We start from the raw sequence: 25498 nt of genomic DNA, 5'->3' as shown, positions 1-25498 counted from the left end.
AAATGTGCAGAAAACAAAAGCAAAAGAAACTTACATATGTAAGAAATAAAATTATTTTTGCTTTTCTTAATACATGAATGAATATTTTTACATCACAAATTTAAACACATAATATAACTTCTCTTAGTCCAGAAAGGGAGAGTCTAGTTTCCAAATGAAAGGATACATTCATTTGTTGATTGCAGGTCCCAGCTCTCACTAGACAAAGATTAATTGAGAATCACTCTGTGTATCAAACCTTGACCCTTCACAGTAGAGGACAATCTAGCTGTGGCTAAGAATGGTATGAGAAAAGATGGGCTGTTTTATACAATCGCTTAAGGGGAAGACATACTGCTGGACACTATGTTTAAAGGTACCGCTCTGCTAGGTATTTGAATACAATCTCTCTGGATACTATTATTTGAGGCACAGCCGCAAGTTTCTAAGAAAACTCTGTGACCATTATATCTTTATAATTCAATTCTCTGTAGGAGTTGTGGCTCTTTAACATGCCCTCTAGTGATAGTAAGAATAGTTTAGAACTGATACCATAACCTGAATACCATCAGTAAAGACACTCTTAACTATCAAGAAGCCTGAGACTGGCCAACTATTCAAGACACTTATAACTATTGAGTGACCTCTATTTGAGAGTTGGCCAACAATTTGAGACACATATAACTATCAAGCATCCTTCAATTGAGACAGACCAACATCAAGCCTGCCAGTGATTCTTCATCTTAATACATAATCTTAAAAATTGTGATTTTAATTTCCAAACACAATTCTGTAAACAAATTTCATAAACTTAAAAATTGATTACTTTCACTTCTTAAAAAACTTTTTAACCTTTTAACAATCATTATGTACTTGTATTACATTTAATGCTCTTCAAATTATATATCATATCCGTTTAAAACTATTAGTTCTACCTATTTTGAACTATTGCCAAAATGTGTTTGTAATTTTAATTTTGGATACCAGTGTATTACACTTCGTTACATTAAAATTAGGTAATATTTTCACCTAGTTAGCTCTTATCTTAATGTAGGTAATATTTGGCACTGAAAGAATTCAAGTCTCTTAATTTACTCTTTACATTTTATTTCAGTTCAGAGAGGTTTTGGATAAAGGATAATTTGAACTATTCTCTTTTATGCAGTGGGAAATGTATTTCAGCAGATGGATGATGACAGCATGTTATGTGTGAATGTGAGGATGGTAAATGTGATCTTCAGATGCTTATTTTAAAACTACAGAATACATATAGAGGGGTAAAAAATCCGATGACTGTTGTAGGTTGAAATTTAATGATGTTTGCTTGCTCTCTCACTGCAAGTGTTTAAGACTATAAACTACTTTATCCATCAATGATTATTAATGAGATATGGGAAAGATGTGTTTCACAGCATGTTGTTCCTTTACACTGAAGATCAAAATTTACATTATTAAAACTCATTTAACCACATATGGCTTTACATTAAAAACATTTATTTATTAAAATCTTAAAAAATAGAAACATTTTAAAGAAAAGAAAAGTTTATTAATATAAAAGCACATTGTTATATTTCAAGGGACAGGTGATCACAGAAATATACAAAAATAGATTATCACAGGACAAAAATGGATTATCACAGAAATAAGCAATATTATTGATCACAGAAATGTATAAAAAATTCCTGAGTTGTTTACATAGTACAAAAATATAAAACATCTTGGAGCATTACACTCTGCCTTTATCATACAGCAGACTCTGTTGTAACCAGTCTGGCTGTAATTGGTCATATTTAAAGCTTTTTTTTTTTTGGTTGAAGCTATTGTATAGATATTTTTATTAATATAATTTATATTTATGTTAAACAAAATTAAACAGAAATAGTTACTGATTAAACATTTGATTGAATCTTCATATAAGATTCTACACATGTTTACAATAAATTAAGACAGTTTGGATCAAATCAAATTTAATGCAAAAATTTTGTTGTAGATCACCAAGGCTGGAGAATGAAACTAAAATTATGAAAATTTCGAATCATTTCAAAATTAAACTTAAAACTGTGCATATTTTACTTGCACAAATTAATTTCATTAGCACCATTTAATTGTGTTGTTGAAAAATATTTTCATTGCTAAAACTAAAAGTTAAAAACCAGGAGATTCTGTGATGTACTGGGAGACCGGGAGATGAGTTGAAATATTGCGAGAATTGACAGCTATGCAATACTGTATTTATGAATAAATAATTAAAAGTAACTAATATAAAGTGTTATTAATATATTAACGGTTTAGCAAATATATTATTATTATTGGTTCATTCACACAATTCCTTTTTGTTTTACCTTGCAAAAATTAATATAGAGTTGAAAATGGCATGGATAACAAGTTTAAGGCAGGCAGATATATTGATGTTGATTTACAGATAAGAGAATTAATTACAGTTTTAAAAACAGTAAACACAGTAAAAGTCTCTGATAATAAGAGATTTACAGCTACATAATATTAAAAGCACTGAACTGAACAATATCGTGGCAGTTTGCAGTGCCTTGAAGATGACTCGTGTTTTCTCTTAGATGAAGATGCCACTGATAAATCAAGTATACTGTACTTGTTCTCTAAAACTAATGATGAAAAATTAGGTTCATTTTGCCTGTCATCTGAAAATGAGTGCCGTGAAAAGGAAAAACCCTGAAAATACAAAAATCTGAAATTAATTTACAAAAATCTTGATTGCCTACAAATATTATGTGCAAATCGTAAAACAATTACTTACAGAAAATACATGTTTTTGACTGTCAGTTAGAGAACAGTCATCTGTAGCTATGTCTGGGACATCTGCAGCCATGTTTGTAAATTTATCAAATTGTGACACATCATCATCACTCAGCTAAATGGAAAAAATTAAAATCTGAATTATGATAATAATAATAAATACATTCAAAGAAAGTCATTCTCAATAAGATTATAAGATTCATTTACCTCAATACGATAAACATTCCATCTTTATTAACCCAAAACCATTTTATAAACCTATACTTTTAGATGACCAAAGACTTTTGTAAAAAATAGAAACAAATCAATTATGCAGATTACTGTCAACACTAATTTTATTACTTAATATTTCATTTTCAATTAAATCACCTATAGCAAAGAATATAAATCTGCAATTCAAAAAATTCATCAAACTTTTATCATGGCAACCACCTTTAAATGATAAATCCCATATAGGGAAAATATAGAAAAAATTGCCAACAAAATTTTTTTCAGAGAAAGAATTGCCTGAAGAAAGTAGATAGTAATGAAATAAGTAGCATAAAACTTTAAAAAAGTGTTACACTTAAATACAAAACACTTAAAAAAAATTTTAAAAATTTAGAAAAATTTTAAAACGTGCTTTTATATTATGAACATTTATTTCATATTGCACAAAATGAAATTTATAGAGCTTGTCAATCACAGAAGAAGAAGAAATACATAACAGAAAAAATATGGCATGTTAATCTAATCAAACTGAATGTTAAACTGTAGACTTGGACTGTAGGTGTGTTTTACTGTTCTATTCATTACGCACTAAGAATAAGATGACAAAATAGTTGAGTGAAATCACTCAAATTTTTTCCTAAAATAATTATTAATGTTGCATAGCTAAATGGGATTATAAACCAGTACACAATAAACAGATCATTTAAAGAAATAAAAATGAAATAAAATAAAGATTAATATCACTGATCTACAAATCCCCTTCTTTCCTGCTACAGAGATGAAATAAATTCTTTGTACATAATCTCGCCTGAGTATGAATATGCATTTTATTTCTAAGCTTGGCTCTTGTTTAGAAGTTACAGCAAAATTCATGATAAATTATAACATTCATAAGCAATGTTTTTCTCGAATTTCAAGAATTTGCCATAACTGAATAAAGAAGTGAAATAAGCCTTTTTTAAATTTAATTTCGCCTCCTAAACACAAATACGCTTCAAGTATTTTTATTTAAGTTTTAATAAAATTTAAAATCTAGTTTTCTTATTAAATCTTTTTTGTAGGGGTGCATGAAAATGCAGTAAATGATGTCAAAACACTAATAAATCTTTGACGTTAAAATTTAAAGCTTTTAAACTTTCTTTGAGAGTAGTGATCAAGTGATTACTTTGGCCTTATTTTCTCAAATGTTGTCACATTACTGTGATATTACCAGATGCTCAACAGTATTTTCTTGTACACTCAGATTGTAATAAACACCCACCTTCTCTTCAGTTACACTAAAATGAGAGGTAATGTAAATTTTTTTCCTTTTTAAATTTTTTTCCTTTTACACTAAAATGAGAGGTAATGTCATTTTTTTGCGATCAACAGCCTTAAATTAAAAAAGATCAGACACTATCACTTACATAACAAAATGCATGTAAGGAAAATATATATTTACTCTTGATTCTAGAAATAAATTTGAACAAAAGAAACAATATAACTTCCATATTCATTATAAGAAAACTTCATAGCTAGACTTAAGATAATAAATGGTCTACTCTATATAATTAATTCTCGCCATTGACTAATAATGCAGCTACTAAAGAGGTCCTATATAATGATTCTACACAGCAATATGTATGAAAATCTGCAATGAAGTATAAATAAAGGAATTTGGGAAACTGAAAATGTACACTGATATCAAAATTATGCACTCTGTACAGTATAAAGTCCGTAATTCAGACGTCCATTATCTGGAATGATCTATAATCCAGACCTCAAAGCCACAAACTTACGTAATGCATTTACGCACGCGTGTTTAATGCGCACATCCACTACGCATGCGTGCTTCCGATAGTGAAGAAAGTGACAGAGAGGTTACTGAAAATGAAAAAATTTCAATTGACAAGTTAGTCAGAATTCTCGACACAGCAATTACAGGACTTGAAACAGTGGAATTTTGTAACTGAACAAGAAATTATGTCTGTTTATAGAACTAAAGAGAAAGTACTAGCACAAAAAAATGAAGCAACTTAAACAACTTACATTGAAAGAAATGAAATAAACAAATAAATATTAAGCTTTTTTTTTTTTTTTTTTTTGTAAATTTTGATACCCTTTAGATCATAATTGCTCTTTATTTCATAAATTACGGTTTCATATTTTTAACTGTATAATTTCTGCATGCCACCTTACCAGATTTAAATTGATGATCTATAATCCGGAAAAACCCCTAATCCGGAATCGCCGAAGTCCTGATGAGTCCGGATTACGGACTTTGTACTGTATTTCGAATTTTATAAACATCTTTTCAATATATGAGGCACATCCAGAAAGTAAGTTTCCTGATGTTTTCCCCTTTAAAGTAAACGTAATTAGCTGTGTTAACTGTGCATGCGTAACAGATCTATGACGTATCAATCAAATGCCAGTCGGTCGGATAGGTCCCACCTCATGCCGTAGCATGGTAGCAGTGGTCCGAAATGGAAGCTCTTATTCCTTCTCCCACCACCTGAGAGGCTCAGTTGGTGATAAAGTTCTTGAATGCACAAAGCATTACACCAATTACAATTCATCGCCAGCTCTGTGAGGTCTATGGGCCGAACATTATGAGTAAGCAGATGGTGTGTAACTGGTGTAGACAGTTTTTGGAAAATCGTCGAAGTGCCTATGATGAAGAACGCAGTGGGCGACCGTCCCTCATCAATGATGATCTTGTTGAGCTTGAGCGGCAGTGCGTGATGGAGAATTGTCACTTCCCGGTTACGGAGCTGAGCAGCCATTTTCTGCAGATATCATGATCCTTGTTGCACGAGATTGTAGCTAAGCACCTGCTGTTCAAACAATTATGTGCCAGGTGGGTGCCAAAAAACCTGACACTTGAACACAAAATTGAACACTTAGGAGAAGCACTGACATTTCTGCAACGGTATCATGATGACGGCAACAAGTTCCTAGACATTTCAACAAGATCGTCACGGGCGATGAGACTTGAATTTCGCATTTCACCCCAGAAACCAAGCAGCAGTCAATGCACTGGCGGCACAGTGGATCTCCAGTCAGGAGGAAATTCAAACAGATGCTGTCAGAACAGAAAGTGATGTGCACAGTGTTCTGGGACAGGTAGGATATTCTGCTCATTGAGTTCCTTCCACATGGTGAAACAGTAAATGCTGACCGTTACTATGAAACACTGCGCAAATTGCGACGTGCCATTCAAAACAAGAGGCGTGGAATGCTTACTGCAGGTGTTGTGCTCCTCCATTACATTGCTCGTCCACATACAGAGCTCGACGCACAGCAGCTGTTTTTATGGAATTTTGCTGGGAGTTGTTTAATCATCCACCATACAGCCCTGATCTTGCTCCCAGCAATTTTCACATTTTCTTGCACCTCAAGAAATTCCTGTCCTATGGTCAGCATTTTGGCAACAACGAAGAGCTGCAGACATCTGTCACACACTGGTTCCAATCACAGACTACAGAGTTCTGCAACAGAGGGATACAAAAGTTGATCCTATGATAAGACAACTGTCTAAATTCTGGTGGTGACTTTGTTGAAAATAGCTGAAACATTGCTGTACTTGTTGCCAATAAATATGTTCCTGAAAGTGAGAGTTCTATTTTTTTTTAAATAGGGAAACTTACTTTCTGGATGCCTACATAAAATTAGGCACAAAGAAAAAAAGATACTTGTAACTTTGTTATAAAGTGCACATAGGACAACGATTTGAATCAAATGAAAACTGTTGCCGAACAGAGCCATTTAGCACCGTTAATGTTATTTGATGTAACGCATTGTCTGTATCATAAGCCTGAGTAATTCTTGATAAGTCAGTTTAATTTTTGTATAAAATGATATAAGCTAACTGCTATTTATGAGTTTTTCAAGTGCATTTTGAAAAAAATAACTAACACTTGGGACTTTTCTTCAACAGAATAGTATGTAGTTGAGTATTTTCAAGTTTATGGGATCCTGGCATCAAGAAAAATGTGACTTAAATGGATAAGCACTGGCTGTGTAATGTGGTGAAAAATTATGGCAAGCAATTTAAGCTTTTTATATGTTATGTCTATAACTTGCATATGTTGATTAACTAAATAAAGAGTTATCTGTTCCTTCAAACTTCTGCTGGAATGACTAGTTTGGTGAGATCTCTGCTAAATTTCACAGTTGATGGAGTATTGTAATTGAATATGATGTTTTTACTTTGATGTTTATGTCTGAAATCCCTTTCTTTCAAAATCTCACATAATCTAAATGTAGAAATTTGATATTTAAGTTGATAACAAATAAAATGACTCTTTATAATTTTATAGGAATCCTTCTTTTTTCTCCCCTGTTTATTTGGCTTTTCTACTTCGAATAGTAATTTTCGTGTGCTAAATTATTCGGAATTTTCCCATATCCAAATTTCGGCATTTTCCGTGCTTTCCAGATAGTCGAGCTTTTACTGTAATGATGTATTATCAAAAAGTAACACTGTGTATATGTATTTTCTTGCTAGCTGGTCACAAACAATAAAATGCCAGGTATGGTTAGTTTGGCATATAATTTGGCAAACTCAGATTTATAAATCCTTTAGATCTTTTTGTAACTGTTACTTTTGTATAAATGACCCTTGATAACATAATTTACCAGCACAAAACACCAACAAATAATCTGTATTTAAAAAGATAAACAATTTTTATGTTTTCCAGAATTTTGGCGGGAGCGGGGGAATTGCATCTTTACATAAATTCGGCCAATTGATGACTTATCGTTTCTCAGTGTTATTTTGTAATGTGGTATTATTTATGACTGATTATTATTATGATGATATGATTATGGCCATTTGTATATGTTGTTTTAGATAGCAATGGCCATCATGAAAACCTAATTTTATTTGGTGTTTGTTTACACTATTGCACCATTTTCATAGGACTGCAACACTAGTGAAAATTTATTCTCACCATTGTCGTTCTCCCACCCCAATATGTGTCCGGCTAATTAGAAAAGAGCCTGTATATTTTAGAATATGCAGGTCTTATAGATTTAAGCAAAGCTTACCACTGGTCGTTCAAAGGGAGGTTGCACTCTTTTGGCAAGAACATCATCCCAATTTACATGGCTGAAGAACTGATGGCGTTTGATCTCTTCAGCATCTTCAGGACCACTCCCAAGTCTCTTCATATATGGATGCTTAAGCAGCTAAAAATATAATACAGAAATACAAAAGTTTAAAATAACTTTTATCATTATGATGAAAGGGAATATTTTTAACATTCTGTAATATTTTTTTCTGGGTAAATACATCTGACACTATAATTAATCAACATATGTAAAATTAACAGCAAAATTTAGTCATTACAGCATGTATAATACACTTGTTTTATTATATAAGTTGAACCTTTTAAAATTTGTCATGCAAAACAAATTAATTAATAAATGTTGACTGAACAAGGACCAATTTTATTGAGGCAGTAATGATTAATAAAAAAGCAGATTATAAAATGAAAATATATTCTAAATATGATGTTCTTTGTGGCATTAGCTGCTTATTTTCAAAACAAACTTCATGAATATTCAATCATCAATAAAAATATTAATTTCAGTTTCAGACTTCAATGAAATGGCTCCTAATAAATCTAAACTTATCACACTGTACAATATTCTTTTATTAATCCGCATCTGAATTACATTGTTTGATCAAATACAAATAACAGGGTTGCCACTGAAACAAAAGAATGAAATTTCTTGACTTTTCCAGGCTATCCACGTAATATGCATTGGCTGTGCTGAGGGCAAATTATTTATGGTACCACTTGAAAACGCAAACATTTGCCAGTTACTTAATATATATACTTTTAGACTTATATACATAATCCCTAAATAGGAGTTGTCTAATCCTCAGAGGATTGAGATTATAATCTACCCATCGGGATTTAAAAATGTCTTTACTGCAGACATTTTGCAGCTAAAGGAAAAAAAATCTATTTAATGTTATTTTTAAATACATTCAAGTATTTTATATTTATTTACCAGCATCTTAAGTAAAAAAAATCTGATGTGTACACCACATGACTTCCTTGTACGGAATATTAAATTATACGCATTTTTTTCTTCAATTTCATTTAAATTGATTGGATTGAATTAAATCTACTTCGTCGACAGCGCATAAACCACAATAGAATAAATGCACTCTTTAAAATTCACTATATTTGTTTACTATAACGACACTCTGAATGCACAAAATTTATATCATTTGAAGAATTATCTTATTGTTGCCACGTGTTCTATTCAAATACTATAATAAAGCTAGAACAATGTATGAAAGAAATTAAGCAAACAAAACAGAGAGAAAAAAAAAACAGTTTTTCACAGACGATTTAGTATTTCTCATTCAATTAATTTAGTTCTCACTTCGCGACAAGGGAAAAATACATAAAAACTCAAAATATCTGTATTAAAAATTACGAAGTAAATCTTAAACACTTATTTCCTCGAAAAAATTCCAGAAAAGATTAAGCATGATTTAATTCGCAATAATAAATGAAGGCGTTATTTTTGTTGTTGCGAAGCTTAGTCTTTCTAGATTGGCAACAAATCTACAATTCTGCTGTTTCAAATGTAAACAAATATGTCCACCGTGTTGTTTAAAACTTAACCGGTCTTAAACAGCTTTAAAATTGTTGATAATTGTACAAATATTGCTTAAAGAATTACGAAAGGCATAAAAACCTTAACCGGAAGATAAGAACAACATAATTCAATCATTTTTAAAGCAAAAAATGTACAATTTACAAACATATAAGAGTAAAGAAACTGAGATTACCGAGCCGGGTAATAGAGTGGATATATATAAAAATATATTTATATACGTTTGGTGCTGCTGATTGCAACCAAAATACGAGGTGCATATCTACATGTTATAGCAGTACTATATACAAAATTTCAACGTTCTGAGGCTACTCGTTTTTGAGTTATGCGAAATACGTTCGTACGGACGCCACGAAAAATTCTCTTCAGAATTAATTTTAAAGGAGTTTTATAATTTTTTTGAAGGAAAAGAGTATTTTATTCTGTCCTTACGTACAGATATGACGCAAAAACATCGTTAAATTGCATTCGATAGCGGTCAAAATGGATATTTTCGTTGAAATATGCTGCCTGAAACTTTTCGCGATTACAATACTTCCTTTTTACTTCGTACAAGGAAGTAAAAATGTGAACTAAATTTCGTGATGGCATGTCATATTACTGGTGAAATTAGTTTCACAAGTATGCAAGAGAAAATTGCCCGAAATTTAAAAGTATTACTAACTAATAATAAATAAATTTAGAGGGAAGAAGTCACATTAAATGGTACAAAGGGCATTATTATAAAGTTAATTACTTAAAGATTAAAAACTGAGTTACAAAAATCGATGGTATTTCAGTGAATATATATATATGTGTGTAAAATATAAAAAATATGATGGCTTTGCTCTTTGGGAACCAGCAACCTTTAATTAACTTTCTGCAATTCAGCATCTTTTCTTTAGACCAGTACCTTCTAGAATTTGCTAGCCTATTACATAATCACTACTATAAATACTGAGTATGACAGACTGCTTCCTAATATTGCTGCTACAAGACTCTGCACTGCCCTATCCATCTTTCCTTCCTTTGTTAGAATTAGTGATGATGCATAAAGTTTAAATTCAATCATACTTAGTTAAAATCACTATAGATATGGAATTTAGAGAGTTTCATATAAAAGGAAAATGATTTGCTAATTGGATTAAATAAAAATGGATAATTAGAAGCTAAATCAATTGAGTCGTCTTTGGATATCCATTACCACTCTTTAAAAAGCCATGTCTGAACTCTGATGCCAAGCTTCATGACTACCAAAATATCACACATGTATATAGTAAACGGTTAGCCTAGATGACCGATGATTTTTTTATTTTATTTTTCTGCAAAATGACAAATAAGGATTTTGTTTTATATACGAGAATTGGGGGGAAGTGAATTTACTTTTACATTCAACATGCACTGCACATGGGAATCTCTGGATTTTCGAAGTTACTGGAAATCAAAGATACTGGAAACTCGCTTTGTCTTTCTTAAAGACAATCTGATTGGCTCTATGAAAATTGGCTACACGCCAGCTGTCCGAATGATGCACATGTGATACATGGTATGCCAAGAAAGATATCGTGTCCTGATGTGTCCCCAAAAAAGTGATTGACACGAAAATCACTTTTTTGGGGATCGCAGTATGAAATTCCCCGACATTTCCAGATTTTGACTAAAATATTTAAAGTTCCTGATTTTTTCCCTGACTTTTTCCAGGTAGTGTAGCAACCCTGAAATAACGACAGACATTGTCAAATGATTAGTACAACCAGGTACAGGTAGAAGTGAGACAGGTACAGGTCTCCAAATTTTGAGGGAGAATTTCCTAAGGGTAGTTCGAGGATCTTCATTCCCTGTTTCCCTAAAATCAGTCTTTCATGAGGGCTTTGAGCTTGTAGTGTATTTTGAGTGTTCCATTGCCACACATATAATATGCGCTGACAAATATCCACGCCTTGCACAGGATTTGAACCCAGGCTCGTCGATATAGCAATCTGCATCACTAAGCAATTTGCAATTTGAGTGGCAATTAATACATTCAGAAAGACAAATTCAATCATCTCCAAGTGGACATAACTATCAAAAGCATGCCTCTGAGCAAACACTTAATCACTTTCCAAAGCTGGCTGATAATTTCATCTGAAAATACAGATACTTTGTTGACCTCAACATTTGCTAATTCTTTTGATTTAGGAATTTTGATTTCAGGAAGGCCCACAGAGCAAAAGGAAGGAAGCTGGCAATAGCAGAATAAAGAAAAAGTCCAAACTCAATATATTAACGTAAATCCTCGACCATAATATTAGTGTAAATTCCAGACTGCAAAAGTTGAACTAGTCTAACCATGAACATGATTTTAACAATTTACATTCAAGTTACTTTAAAACAATTTTTGAAATTAAACTTACTAACTATGGATTCACTCTTTTTAGATAATTCTACTAAAATTAATCTTAGGAGATAATATAATCAATATTTCTTTAGTAAATAAATTATTATTAACTTACTTTGCAGCTATTGCGCAAGTAGTAGAATAACTTGATTTCGCACTAAGTGAATTTAAGATCATACAACATTATATATATACACTGAAGTGACAAAAGTCATGGGATACCTCCTAATATTTTGTGGGTCCTCCTTTTGCCCAGCGAAGTGCAGCAACTTAATGTGGCATGGACTCAACAAGTCCTTGGAAGTCCCCTGCAGGAATATTGAGCCATGCTGCCTATATAGATGCCCATAATTGTGAAAGTGTTGACGGTGCAGGGTTTTGGGCACGAACTGACCTCTCGATAATGTCCCATAAATGTTCGATGGGATTCATGTCGGGCGATCTAGGTGGCCATATCATTCGCTGGAATTGACCAGAATGTTCTTCTAACCTATCGCGAACAATTGTAGCCCGGTGACATGGCGAACTGTCATCCATAAAAATCCCATCGTTGTTTGAGTACGTGAAGTCCATGAATGGCTGTAAGTGATCTCCAAGTAGCTGAAGGTATCCATTTCCAGTCAATGATTGGTTCAGTTGCACCAGAGGACCGAGTCCATGCCATGTAAAAACAGCCCAGACCATTATGCAACTACCACCAGCTTGAACAGTGCCTTGTTGACAACTTGGGTCCATGGCTTCGTGGAGTCTGCGCCACACTTGAACCCTACCATCAGCTCTTACCAACTGAAATCATGACTCATCTGACCAAGCCACGGTTTTCCATTCGTTTAGGGACCAACCGATATGCTCACAAGCCCACGAGAGTCGCTACAGGCGATGTCGTGCTGTCAGTAGTAAAGGCACTCGAGTCGAGTAAGACTCGAGTAAAGGCACTTGGGCATAGCCCAAGGAAGACAAATTTCGCCGCAGTATCCTATCGGACACGTCCCTCGTACGTCCCACATTGATTTCTGCGGTTATTTGACGCAGTGCTGCTTGTCTGTTAACATTAACAACTCTACGCAGATGTTGCTGGTCTCGGTCGTTAAGTGCAGGTGGTCGGACACTGTGCTGTCCATGGTGGGATGTTATGCCTGAAATTAGATACTCTCGGCACACTCTTGACACTGTGGATCTCGGAATGTTGAATTCTCTAACGATATCCGAAATGGAATGACCCATGCATCTAGCTCCAACTACCATTCCGCGTTCAAAGTCTGTTAATTCTCGTCATGCGCCCATAATCACATCAAAGCCTCTTCACATGAATAACTTGAACACAAATGAAAGCCCTGCCAAAGCACTTCACATTTATACATTTTCTATGCGATACTACTGCCATCTGTATATTTGCATATTGCTATCCCATCACTTTTGTCACTTCAGTGTATATATATATATATATATGTAAGATAAAAGTATATGAATCAGAATTATAATATAACTATAAACATTAATTCTTCCTCTCTATTCTAAAATCATAATAACTTCTCTGCATTGTGTCATTTCTAGATCACTCTATAATTAAGAACTGAAACTGTCGTTGGAAACCAAAACTTTTCTCTTCGCGTGCTTCCATCTTTCATAACTACGCACTTCAGCTTTTGCTTGCTACTGTGCTAAGATGTGATTTCGCTGGCTTGCTTTCTATCCCAACAATATCAAAAATGTAAATCTTCTGTGGAAAGGCACGACTAGAGTGCCGAGTGATTGTGGCCACAAATATCAATTGGAATTAAAACTGCCTTGACTGCCAAGTTCTCTAAATACTACGCAATCAAAATTCTTCTTCAATATGGGTCTAATCATGCATCTACAGTGTTCCGTCATTTCCTTTCCTTGTGCTTTTAATATGACAATTAAGCCGGTAAGGTTAGTTTCCTGCAGCCTGAAACCTCAATGGAAAATTTAATTCAGCTCTTCAAATCATCGTTTTGGGATAAATCCAAGATAATGTGAAAGAAGTGAATCATCGAATTTGTTTTTTCAGTGTTTAAAAAATAACAGATCATTCTTCTGCTGTGGTGCAAGTGCTTCAAAAAAAAAATAATCACGCGTAGTGTTTACAGATTGAAAGTGATCTCTCGATAATTTGAGAAGTTCGAATGCCTAGTAAAAAGGAATATTTAATTTGCTTCGCCGATCTCTACAATATTTAGAAAAAAAGTGCTTTAAATCATCAGTGAATTACCGTTTAGGAATTCAGCATTACAGCGGGTTCAAGGTCGATCTGAGTTAGTGTTTGCAAGTATGTGCGACAGAAAATTATTTGCACTTCTGCTTTTTCAACAGCTCAAAAATTATTACATTCGTGTGAGCCTAGCTCAGGAACTAAATTATTTAATGTGCTGCAAATTCTATAGTTTTCATTTCAACATTGGTTAAAATTTCTGCAATTTGTTTTGAGAAAATCTAAAATTCTTGTTCATTAATTTTTCTAATTTTTCATAATTATGTGTGAGCAAATTAAGTAACTAATTTTAAGCTATTTAAATTATTCATAGGGAAGTATATTAAGATAAGTTTTTATGTTTTTGAAAATTTGTTGAGAATTTTGAATACGAATTTTATAATTATTCTAAAAATAAAGATGTTAAAAATAAGTGAAATTAATACAGATAAGTAATATGAAATTATGGTAAATGCATGTTAAAATTTATGGGTTATTGTGTGTTAAGTATAGTATGATGAGGGTGTACTGGTTCCTTCAACAGAGGCCTGTAATTATCTCTGTACAGTTGTTCCTTTTACCCTCTTCATGCAAGATAATGTTGGAGGGTCTCATTTTATGAATGCATGTAAATTTTTTATATTATTATTATTATTATATTTTTTATTATGGAATGTATTAATGCAGTTCTCAAAGGCCAGTTACCTTAATGCAAGGAACGGAGGCTTTTTCAAGTAACTGTCTAGGCACCCTGGGCCACCAGTGCATAGAACACACTGGTTAGCTCAAGAGGACAGCCCTATTGATGGATATGTTTGTTTAGAAGTATTGCGAGGCTTCCAGTTTGGTAAAATCGGGAATTGTAAATGAAAGATGATAACGGTGAAGCCATAATTTCTGAAGCTTACTCCTATTATTATATGGTATTAAAATGTAATTTATCAATATGAAAATTAATATCATGAATATTTATGTGCATTACATTTAATTATAAGTAATGATTATGTAAAAGTTTATTTTGTGATATTCTGTAATAACAAGAACCTTCCCTGAAGAATTATGATTATGTGAATTCTCAAACAAAAAGACTTTTGGACTGAAATGCTGAAAAATTCAATAGGACTCTAAAAGTTAAAAATTTATTTTAAAAAAATTATACTTTACAGATAAATTATACTTTACAGAACAAAAATTTGATGACTTATGTGTTTTTTTTTTTTTTTTTTAAAACATTTGCTAGTGCTTTAAATCTTTCTCTTTAAAAAGGCTTCTCTGTCGCTACGCCTTTTTCTTTTTGAAGGGGGGAATATGTAAGATAAAAATATATGAATCAGAATTATAATATAACTATAAACATTAATTCTTCCTCTCTATTCTAAAATCGTAATAACTTCTCTGCATTGTGTCATTTCTAGATCACTCTATAATTAAGAACTGAAACTGTCGTTGTAAACCAAAACTTTTCTCTTCGCGTGCTTCCATCTTTCATAACTACGCACTTCAGCTTTTGCTCGCTACTGTGCTAAGATGTGATTTCGCTGGCTTGCTTTCTATCCCAACAATATCAAAAATGTAAATCTTCTGTGGAAAGGCACGACTAGAGTGCCAAGTGATTGTGTCCACAAATATCAATTGGAAATAAAAACGGAATTAAAACTGCCTCGACTGCCAAGTTCTCTAAATACTACGCAATCAAAATTCTTCTTCAATATGGGTCTAATCACGCATCGACAGTGTTCCGTTTTTCCTTTGTGCTTTTAATATTACATATATATAACAAAAATGAGAACCAACATAAAGAGATAAAAGCTAACCTGAATCATTTAGTTAATTCACTAAATGTAAAAGGAATCATGAAAGACATTTGCTTATAACAAATGCTACAACTAAATATATTCATTCATCCATTCAGTGAACACTGAGGTACATCAGTAATATAGCATATTGCTATATTAATGATGTACTCTTTTATGCATATAGCATATTGCTTTTATTGCTATATTAATGGAAGCTCTTTTATAGTAACCACCTTCAAAAGTAACCATTATTTTTTTTTTTTTTAAACAGAGACAAACATTAGCACTTGAACATCACCTTACTAAGATAATCACCTTAAAAAAAAAGACCAAAATCATTTGAAACAATAGGTGCTTGTTTTTGAGATGGTTGACTGCGATTCCCCCCCCCCGTTATAGTGATAGTGAGTAGCAAAAGTGGCATACAGTTTGAAATGATTTAAAATTATACTATACATATAACTGAATATACAGTTGGAAAGATACTTAAAGAATAAAACCAGAACTTGTTACAACATGAGCCACATTTAAAAGGCTGAAGAGTTGCATGTGGCTCATTCGTCAGTCAGATTCAACTTCTTAAAATTTTGCTCAACAAAGAACTCTACGAGGTTTAAATTTTAGATGAACAGGGGGATAATACACAAATAAATAATAATAAAGAGAACTATTGTTAGAATTGAATCTATTTGTTTTTACCATCAACACAGTTCCATAAACATGATGATAAAAATAAGATATTTTATTCAAAATGTTCTAGTAGTAGTATATTCTAATCAGCCAAAACATTATTATCTCCCTGCTAAGACAGTTTTGCTTCATTTTTGACATTTAAAACAGCTGCAACCCATTGTGCCATGGATTTCTTAGCAAGTTTTTGGAAGGAAGTAACCAAGGACAGTTCAACAATCTGTATAAGAGCTGCAAATGCAAATCTGATTTTTCCCACAAATCTCGTATATTATGAGATGATGGTTGGAGAGCTTTAAGCTAGCAGGATGTGCTCAACAAGATTAATAGTTGGCAAGTTAGGAGGTCAGGACATCAACTGAAATTCATCAGCATGTTCCTTAAATTACTCCAGTTCCAGCCCTGTGACAAAAAAAAAAATATTTTTTGGTATAAAAAGTTTATTTCTAGGGGAAAAGAACAGCTGCCATGAGAGGCATATCTCTCCATGTAGTATACAGTTATCATGGCATGTTTTACACATCTATCAAGCCTAGGAATACCCTTCAAAATATCTCCTAAAGTATAATATCCCTATCACCAACTTGTTTATGCCCTGTGATACACATGTTGATCAACTATTCACCTGGAAGATTGCATACCCTGACACAACCATTTAAGTGGTGTAAAAATATCATGATTCATCTGAGAGCCAACTCTTTTCCACTGTCAAATGGTCCAATCATGATGTTCACAGGCTGGTTGTTATCATAAATGTTGGTAATATTGGGTTAACAAAGACACAGGAGAACAGTATTAACTGTGCAAGTCCATATCCAACAGAGTTCAATGAACTGTGTGCTCAGATATACTTGTACTTGGATCTGCATTATATTCAGTCCAGTAATAATTTATTTTACATCATAAAATAGCAGTCTCTGGCATCTGTATTTACTGATCTGGCATGAACATCCATAGCATCAAAATTTACGAATGTTTCATCAGACTCCTTCCACTTTTCATCGACATTAATTGCAGCAAGCAAACATCAAAGAGCAGTGCTATTTGAGAGATAACCTTTTCTAGCTTTTGGGTGATCACAATTGGGCTATTTATCAAAGTCACTTAAATCAGCATCTTTTTCATTGCATGTAGTTAACAGAATAATGCATCAATATCTCCAGCATCCATTAAATAACATTCCCACTTTTTCACATGTCAACTACATTACTCGGGCAAATGTGTGCTCACAGTGCACTCAGTTTTAATGTTAAGGCAGTGATAATGTTTCAGCTGGTCAGTGTATGTATCTTACTAATGAAAGTGATAACAGCTTTCCTCCAAATCTCTTCTTAAAACGAGAAAACTTACAGTTAAAGAAAGAAACCTTTCATTATAATAAGTAAATTATAAAAATTTCAAAAACTTTTTACCTTTCTCATCAAATCTTTAGCAACTTCTGTAACATAACGTGGAAACCTCAATTTTTTATTTAAAATCTGCAAAAATTTAAAAGTATTTCATTAAAAAATATTGAGGAAACATATGAACGCATTTACACAATGAAGAACTGAAACATAAATATCATACACATATTTGTTATCATTCTTCTAGTTCATGTGTAATTAAAACCAAGTTTAAAAACCGCTATTTTATTTAATTTAGCCATATTTATCTTAGATTTAATAACATTTTTAAAAACCTTTTTGAAAAATAAGCATTAAAAGTTTTGTTGTTTTAATAGTACATACATGTTCAAAAACAATTTTTTTGTTATTGTTGTTTTTTGTAAAGCATTTATATAACAAAAGAAATAATTAATCTGACAGGAATTTTCGAAATTATTTCCAAAGAAAGATTAAAATGCTAATTAGACGCAAAGAAACTGACTTTGCATTAGATAAAGAAATGGACATTCTATATGAAATAAAGTACTACATTTTTGTGATTTCTACTGACCTTTCTAAAGTAATAATATAGGCAATATTACATAAAACATATTTATAAACCTAAATTATATTTTTCACTACTCCTAAGAATGCTTTTCTTCTCCCTCAGAAATTTAAACATAGAGATTCCTGGAACATGGTAAATGTTTTACAGAACAAATATTTTAAAATTAAAATCTTACCTTCTCAACTTTTGCCTTCTGATTCTTAGCTGTGTAGGGTGGCTAGAAAAAAATCAGCACAATTATTGCTAATGTAACATTTCTGTGCTTTTCTGTTAATGGGAAGCCAGTTGTCAAATATGTGTCAATGTTCCAAATGTTGGTAGCCTATTTACATCACATTAGCAATAAAGTCATTGAAAACAAGAGGAAAGAATGAACATCAATCCAGTAATTTTTCCATGCTAGATTTTCAGCTGCTTTTGTATTAAAATGCAAATAGCCGTTCTTCACCAAATTTCTGCAATTCTCTGATATTTTTTTAAGCAACAGTTTTATTCACCTTGTGTATACAGTGATCTGTTTTTACTCAAAAGAAAAGTCAAAGAATTATGCACAGCCATGGTACAGCACCCATTAAACTATATTCATTACACACAATGCAAAGTCCAAAATCTGGATGCACAATTTCCGGAAGGGTCTAATATCCAAACCTCCAGACATTAAGCAATTTGTGTTTGTTTGTTTGTTTGTTTGTTGTTGGGAAAAGTGAGAATTAAGTTCTGAGAGATAATCTCATTTTAGCATATGCTTAATGCTTGATGCATGCATAACACTTTTTTTTTTTTTTTTCATAAAAAAGCATGTGGAGAGTTCTAATCCTAAATTTCCCTTTAGCACTAAACAAAACTCCTCCTTGTTGAAAAAATAATATCATTTATTAACGCAAATCTGTAAGATCAATAATTTGGCTCTGTAGCAGCCCTTTTGCTTGGCATGCATCTCAAATCAAGACATTCTACCAAAACTCATCACTGATTTTACACATACTGAATAACTTATAAGCCTGGCACAAACCTGGAGAATTTTTTAAAATTATTTTTTGCATTCATCATCATGACTATAAACTCATGGCAGCCTGAGAAATGATTCATGCAACAAAGTCTAAAATAATTTTTTCCCCTCAAATACTAATAATTGAATACCAAACAGAATGGTAGTCATTTATGTTGACATGCTTGGCAATAATTATACATTTCAGACAATTGTGCTATGAAGCATTGAATACACTGACAAGAAGAAATTCAACAGAAATTTTCTCCATATGCAAAAAATAGATCTTTTAAAAGATATTTATATAAAACCAAAAGATTACAGTTAGTGTTATTTGAATTAATGATAACTGATTTTTTTGTTCCAATAAGCTTTAAATATATCTGGAAATTTATTTATTCAGGACTTGGCCTTAAAAGTATGTGCAGAATATAAATATAAGTATAATAAATAACTAAACTAATATAATTCTGGTTTAACTTGCTCAGCGTGTGATATACACAATACAAAATTTAGCCGAGCAACATGTCTTTAGTCCCCAGTCTCGTGATACATTCCCAATAGTGTACAGCGAGTGCTAGCTGAGCCTTATGATGGTAACTGTGAATTTGACGATTTTAAGACATCGCAAACAAAAAGCAAAATTTTCAATTTAATGTGAAGAAATGTGTAAAATTTGCAACAAATGAAAATGATACAAAAAAAATTATTCTATTGCGATAACAATGCTCTAATAATTGATCAACTAAAGAACAGCGAAATTCATAATAGGGTTCTAAATTTAGGAAACATTGCTACCAATAATGAAGAATGTGACAGAGGTTTCTGAAACATTTAAACTAACAATTTAGTGGGAATTATTGATTACCTTGATCAATAGAGCGTTGTAATTGAACAAGAATTTATGTCTATTTATAAAATTAAAGAGAAAGTATCAGAAAAAAATGAAGATGCTTAAACAACTTACATTGAAAAAAATGTTTAACAAAGCAAATCAATAAATATAGAGCCCTTTTTTTTGGGGGGGGGACAAATTTTGACTTTTTTAAGCTCTTAAATATTTTATCATTTTGTACTTTTAATTTTAAAATATCTACATATCATCTTACTAGATTTAAATTGATGATCTAAAATCTGGAACTGCCAGAGTCGCAATGAGTCCAGATCTCAGATTTTGTATTGAATAAAATAACTATACATTTCATAAAGTTTTTTGTACTTTTAGGGTTGCTATTATTAGTTACATTACTTATATTTCACATCAAGATTTATGTTTGATGCTAAGTGGTGTCCCATTAACAGAAAAGAATCAACATGTTTTCAAATGTGGATGCTATTAAGAAAAAAAAAAAAAAAAGAATTTAAATACAAGGAATGAAATAAGCAGCATAAAAATTCAATAAACATTATATAACAAAAATGATCTTAAAATTGTACAAGGTGTTAAAAATAACCACTTTTTTTAAGTGTGATATTTAATTTAGTAATGCTGTAAATCCTACATATATTTAAACAAAATATACTTTTTTTATTGCATTATTTAAACCAATTGAGGGAAGTTTAAGGAAACATACATCATGCAAAAACATTTATGGTATTCTACCCATGAAAAATTTACTCTCCAAAATAGAATCATGCAATTAGATTTTTTAAACTATCATTCAACAAAATTAATAAATTAATTAAATTAGATATATTCAGCGTTTGATATATACAACGATCCTTTTCTGGGATATCCTATTCCTATCTTCCAAATGATTCTTTTCTGTGATATTTTGACAAAAATTAGTGTTCTGCTTTTGGATAAATAGTTCAGTGAGGGCTAGAAATTCATCAAATCAGTGAGGTGTCATGCGAAAGTAACTAACAGAAATTTTGTTTCATTCAAGCGCATTTCTTCAATTAAATTATTTGCATCTCCTTGCTGCAGTCGTCTCTTACATATTAATATAAACACTGCATTCTGCTTCTCTTACACAATGTAAGGTAAGTAATAAGTTAAGTAAAATAAATTTTAATTGAGCTGAAATTAAATCCATTTTAATTTTAAAATGTAATCGTAAAAAGTCAAAATACCACACAAAAATTCCCCCCTTTTCCCCCAAGTTTTCAATATGAAGCGCTATCTAGTACAAGCATATGGCAACTTTTAAAGCGAAAGTTGCTGCGCTGGTGTGAACTGACATACGCAGAAAGCGTTTCTTCCCGTATTGCCACTTTTCGCCCCAACGGACTAGTTGAATGCAGCTTAAAACGGATAGGCTAAATTAAAGGACTTTAATTAAGGTATAAGCTTTGCATTTTCCTGCAAGAAACAATGCCTTGAGATAGCATTTTATATCAATCTTCTCAATGTTTGACTACTTGCAGCAAACAGTATTCGTTGTGGCATATCAACCAAAATGGAAGAAAATATAAGTCCCCTAAAATCAAAGAAGAATTGATACTCAGCCCCCATGCGTTCTTTCTCAAGACCTACTGATTTCTGTCACTCAAACGTGAATCATTCTGTAACTGTGATCAATATTTATCCTGTGCATAGACTTTACCAAAATTTTGCAAAATTTGCAATCAAAAATACCATTAATGAATTCACAGTTTTTCATACAGTCTAATGTTATTTATTATTACAGGGTGATAATGAATAATTCCTCAGGTTTTAAAACATTGTATTTCAAGAAATTTGCGCATAGAGTAGTGAATAATACACAAAAATAAACATTAAATAGACAAATTTACATCTAAATTTTACAATCTGCATACTACCTCAATGAAGAACTCCCACATTGCTGGACTGGGCAATGTGCAGAAGATTATTTAATGCTGTTGCCCATGGTCTCTATAAACCCCCACTCTGTGTGATTTCTTCCTTTGGGAGGTATGTTAAAGATCTGTTTATATACCCCCCGCTGGAAACTTCATTGATCACTGTATGACCAATACATTTATGGATATTAGTAGTTTAGGCATGGACCAAACTTAAATGCCACATAGATCTGTGTCATGTGACCAGAGAAGGTTACATTGAAAATTACTGAAAATTTGTGAAGATATGAAAAAAAAAATTGTGGATCCTTAATGCTTATTTGCATTTATCATTCATTGTTTCATGGTAAGATATTTTTAAAACCCAGTGAATCACTTAAAATCACTCTGTATTATCTTAATAGTTTTGCTAAGGAATTTATCAGTTATATGTAAATTACATAATGAAGGAATGTCAATCAGTTACAATAAAAAAAGCACAACTGCTAAAATAAAAACTTGTACACAACAGGATAATCCAAAAATCAATAACCTTTTAAAAAATTTTATTTCAGTGAATTTGCATTATATAGTAAAAGGAACTGCGCCTTCTATCATGACAGCATTAATACCCACTAAATAATCTGAGATATAAATTTCCTAATAACTTAATGGCCCTTTCTAGATTATCCTATAATTTTATAAATATAATTGGATGAAAATTTTTCATATAAATGATGTTTTATTGCATCAGAAATTAATATTACACTAAAACCAATATATCTCAGACTCAAACTTACTGAACCAGTCAACATATTATACATGACTGCACCAAAACTCCACCAATCAGCTGCTAATCCATGGCCACTTCGAGTTAATATTTCAGGAGCCCTGGGATGAAGAAAATACAAGTCAGTTAAAAGGAAAATGTAAATGTGGCTTTTTTTTTTACAATTAACAAAAAACAGCACCACAGCTGAAGTAAAGAATAATGTACTTGCAGTAAGCATAAACAGAACTTTGCTGCTCCAAAACTTTTTAATAAGTTATTTTGATTTTTAATAAAAATGAGGCAAAACCATTTCCAGATTTAATTAAATATTAAAGCTTTATTCTGTTAAAATTATGAGAATGAATTTTAATTTAATTGAAGGGCAGTCTATTCAGGTAAAGCAAAATGATAGTTTTTCATTATGAGTCTGATAATTTACTTATCATATTGATGAACTTTAAATTTATTAAAACATTTAAAAACCTTCTTCTGAACTAATTTATCATTTATTTAACAAAGCAACTCCCAATTTCAAAACTTTTTTTGAAACACTGAAAAGGCATTCAATAAAATAGGAATTTAAAAAAAATATATCCAGAACCAAGTACTTACATAAAATCAACCGTTCCACAAAAAGTCTTAGTTACTGAACCAGCATCCATAAATTCTTTGGCTAAGTTAAAGTCAGTCAATTTTACATGACCTTTGAGATATAAAATAAATTATGAAGCAATTTTTTTTCACATTATCAGTTCAGAAAATTCAAGTAAAATTAATGTAGTAAAAAAATAATACTAATAATTAATTAATTAAAAGCAAAATTAATGCAAATCAAAAATGACTTATTTAACAAACAAAAATAATTCCATGCATTATAAGGTATCTGATGTTACTTTTAAAATTTGTTAACAGGAATGAAAAGATATTTACCCTTAGCATCTAACAGCACATTTTCTGGTTTTAAATCACGATAGATAATACCTTCCTTATGTAAATATCCCAGAGCTAGTAATATTTCACTCAAATAAAAACTGCAAATATATATTTTAAGTTTCATTACACAAAAAGATGATTTATTGTTATTCACATGTCAAATGCATTTAAGTAATTAACAGGCTATAACATTTCTAGTATAATTTATAAGATATATAGAAGAAATCTATGTTAATTTCAAAACAAAAAAAAAAAAAAAAAAACGTATAATTTTTCATTGCATTATTTCACACACACATAAAAAACAGTTAAAAAGCAAAAGAAATTAAAAAGTAAATAATCATTCCTAGCTAGAAATTTAAGAATTTTTTAATTCATGACAATACTATCCTTCCCACATACATATAATATTTTATGGAGTTCCCATATTTCCTTTAATTTTGCAATAAAAAGTGCACTTAGAATCAGAATAGCTATTTTACAGAAATCATATCCCATTCTTTCTGTGTTATTTCTTTGAAGGGGGGAAAAAGTATACAGGCAGTGATCATTTCAAGATCACTTGATTTCTCTTTCAGCAATGTACCTTTAGCAATTCCAGATTTAGACTTGATAAGGCCCTAACCTAGTTGAGATATGAGGCTCTTTATGAATTCAGATATTATATGTCAGTGTAAAAAATGATTTTCGAATACCTATAAATTTTTTTGAGGGGGGCAAGAAAGCAGGGGTTCTAAGATATAGCTTGTGTAGCTTATACACAAATCCTGCACACCATTTAGTGTAATTTAAATATAATTTTTAATCTTCATCTAACATATTTCGTGCCATTATCACATATGAGGTTTCTTGGCATCATTCAGAACTCATACATAAATTTAAAATATGAATTTCTATATCTGAAAAAAATTTACTCAATATTTGGTACTTTGCTGTTATGCACCAGGCAAACATTTTGACGTTTTTTTAAAATTGTAAATACAACACAAAGTCCGAGATCCGGGCAACCACTATCTGAAATGATCCAAAATCCAGAGCTCAAAGTCACATTTTTTTCCCCTTATCCTTTAACCAATGCGCATTTGATTTTTTCTCTTATAATAAAACATGGAGAGTTCTGATTCTTAATTTCACTTAGGCACTAAAAAACTTCCCCATTATTGAATGGGGCAATAAATTCCCCATTATTAGCGGAACAACTTTAAGCATAAATTTGTGAGATCAATAATTTGGCTATGTAGCTGTGTATTTACTTGATATACATCTCAAACCAAAAAGCATTCTACATAGATTTTTGTTTTTATACCTATTAGTATTTTAGAATCATTATTTATTATACTTTACTTTCATCAACGCATGTTTATCAATACATGATAATTTGAATAATGACTCATGCAGTGATGTCTAAACTTTATTTATATATATATATTAATAATTGAATAATAAGAGTATAGCAACCATTTATGCTGACATTACCCTTGACGAAGAT

The 25498-nt window shown here is 31.5% G+C and overlaps 1 protein-coding gene across 1 annotated transcript in view; it reads right to left on the bottom strand.

Moving 5' to 3' along the window:
* Positions 1-1503: 1503 nt before the first annotated feature.
* The window catches only part of LOC146993813 (ribosomal protein S6 kinase beta-2-like), a 72652-nt gene continuing 48657 nt past the window's right edge, over positions 1504-25498 (bottom strand). Inside the window, exons 6-13 of the mRNA XM_085826548.1 lie at positions 24007-24107; positions 23689-23779; positions 23105-23195; positions 18747-18788; positions 18049-18114; positions 7993-8133; positions 2753-2866; positions 1504-2667 (exon numbers count right to left, since the gene is read on the bottom strand). Of these exons, the coding sequence (XP_085682674.1) occupies positions 2482-2667; positions 2753-2866; positions 7993-8133; positions 18049-18114; positions 18747-18788; positions 23105-23195; positions 23689-23779; positions 24007-24107 (832 nt within the window). The 3' untranslated portion in view covers positions 1504-2481. The remainder of the gene's footprint in view (positions 2668-2752; positions 2867-7992; positions 8134-18048; positions 18115-18746; positions 18789-23104; positions 23196-23688; positions 23780-24006; positions 24108-25498) is intronic.

The sequence above is a fragment of the Stegodyphus dumicola genome, chromosome 11 (assembly GCF_044657685.1).
Source record: "Stegodyphus dumicola isolate Sdum_Otavi_A_Nest chromosome 11, ASM4465768v1".
NCBI classification, from domain to species: Eukaryota; Metazoa; Arthropoda; class Arachnida; order Araneae; family Eresidae; genus Stegodyphus; species Stegodyphus dumicola.
Note: the sequence above shows the minus strand (reverse complement) of the source record. Positions and strands in the feature narration are given on the sequence as shown.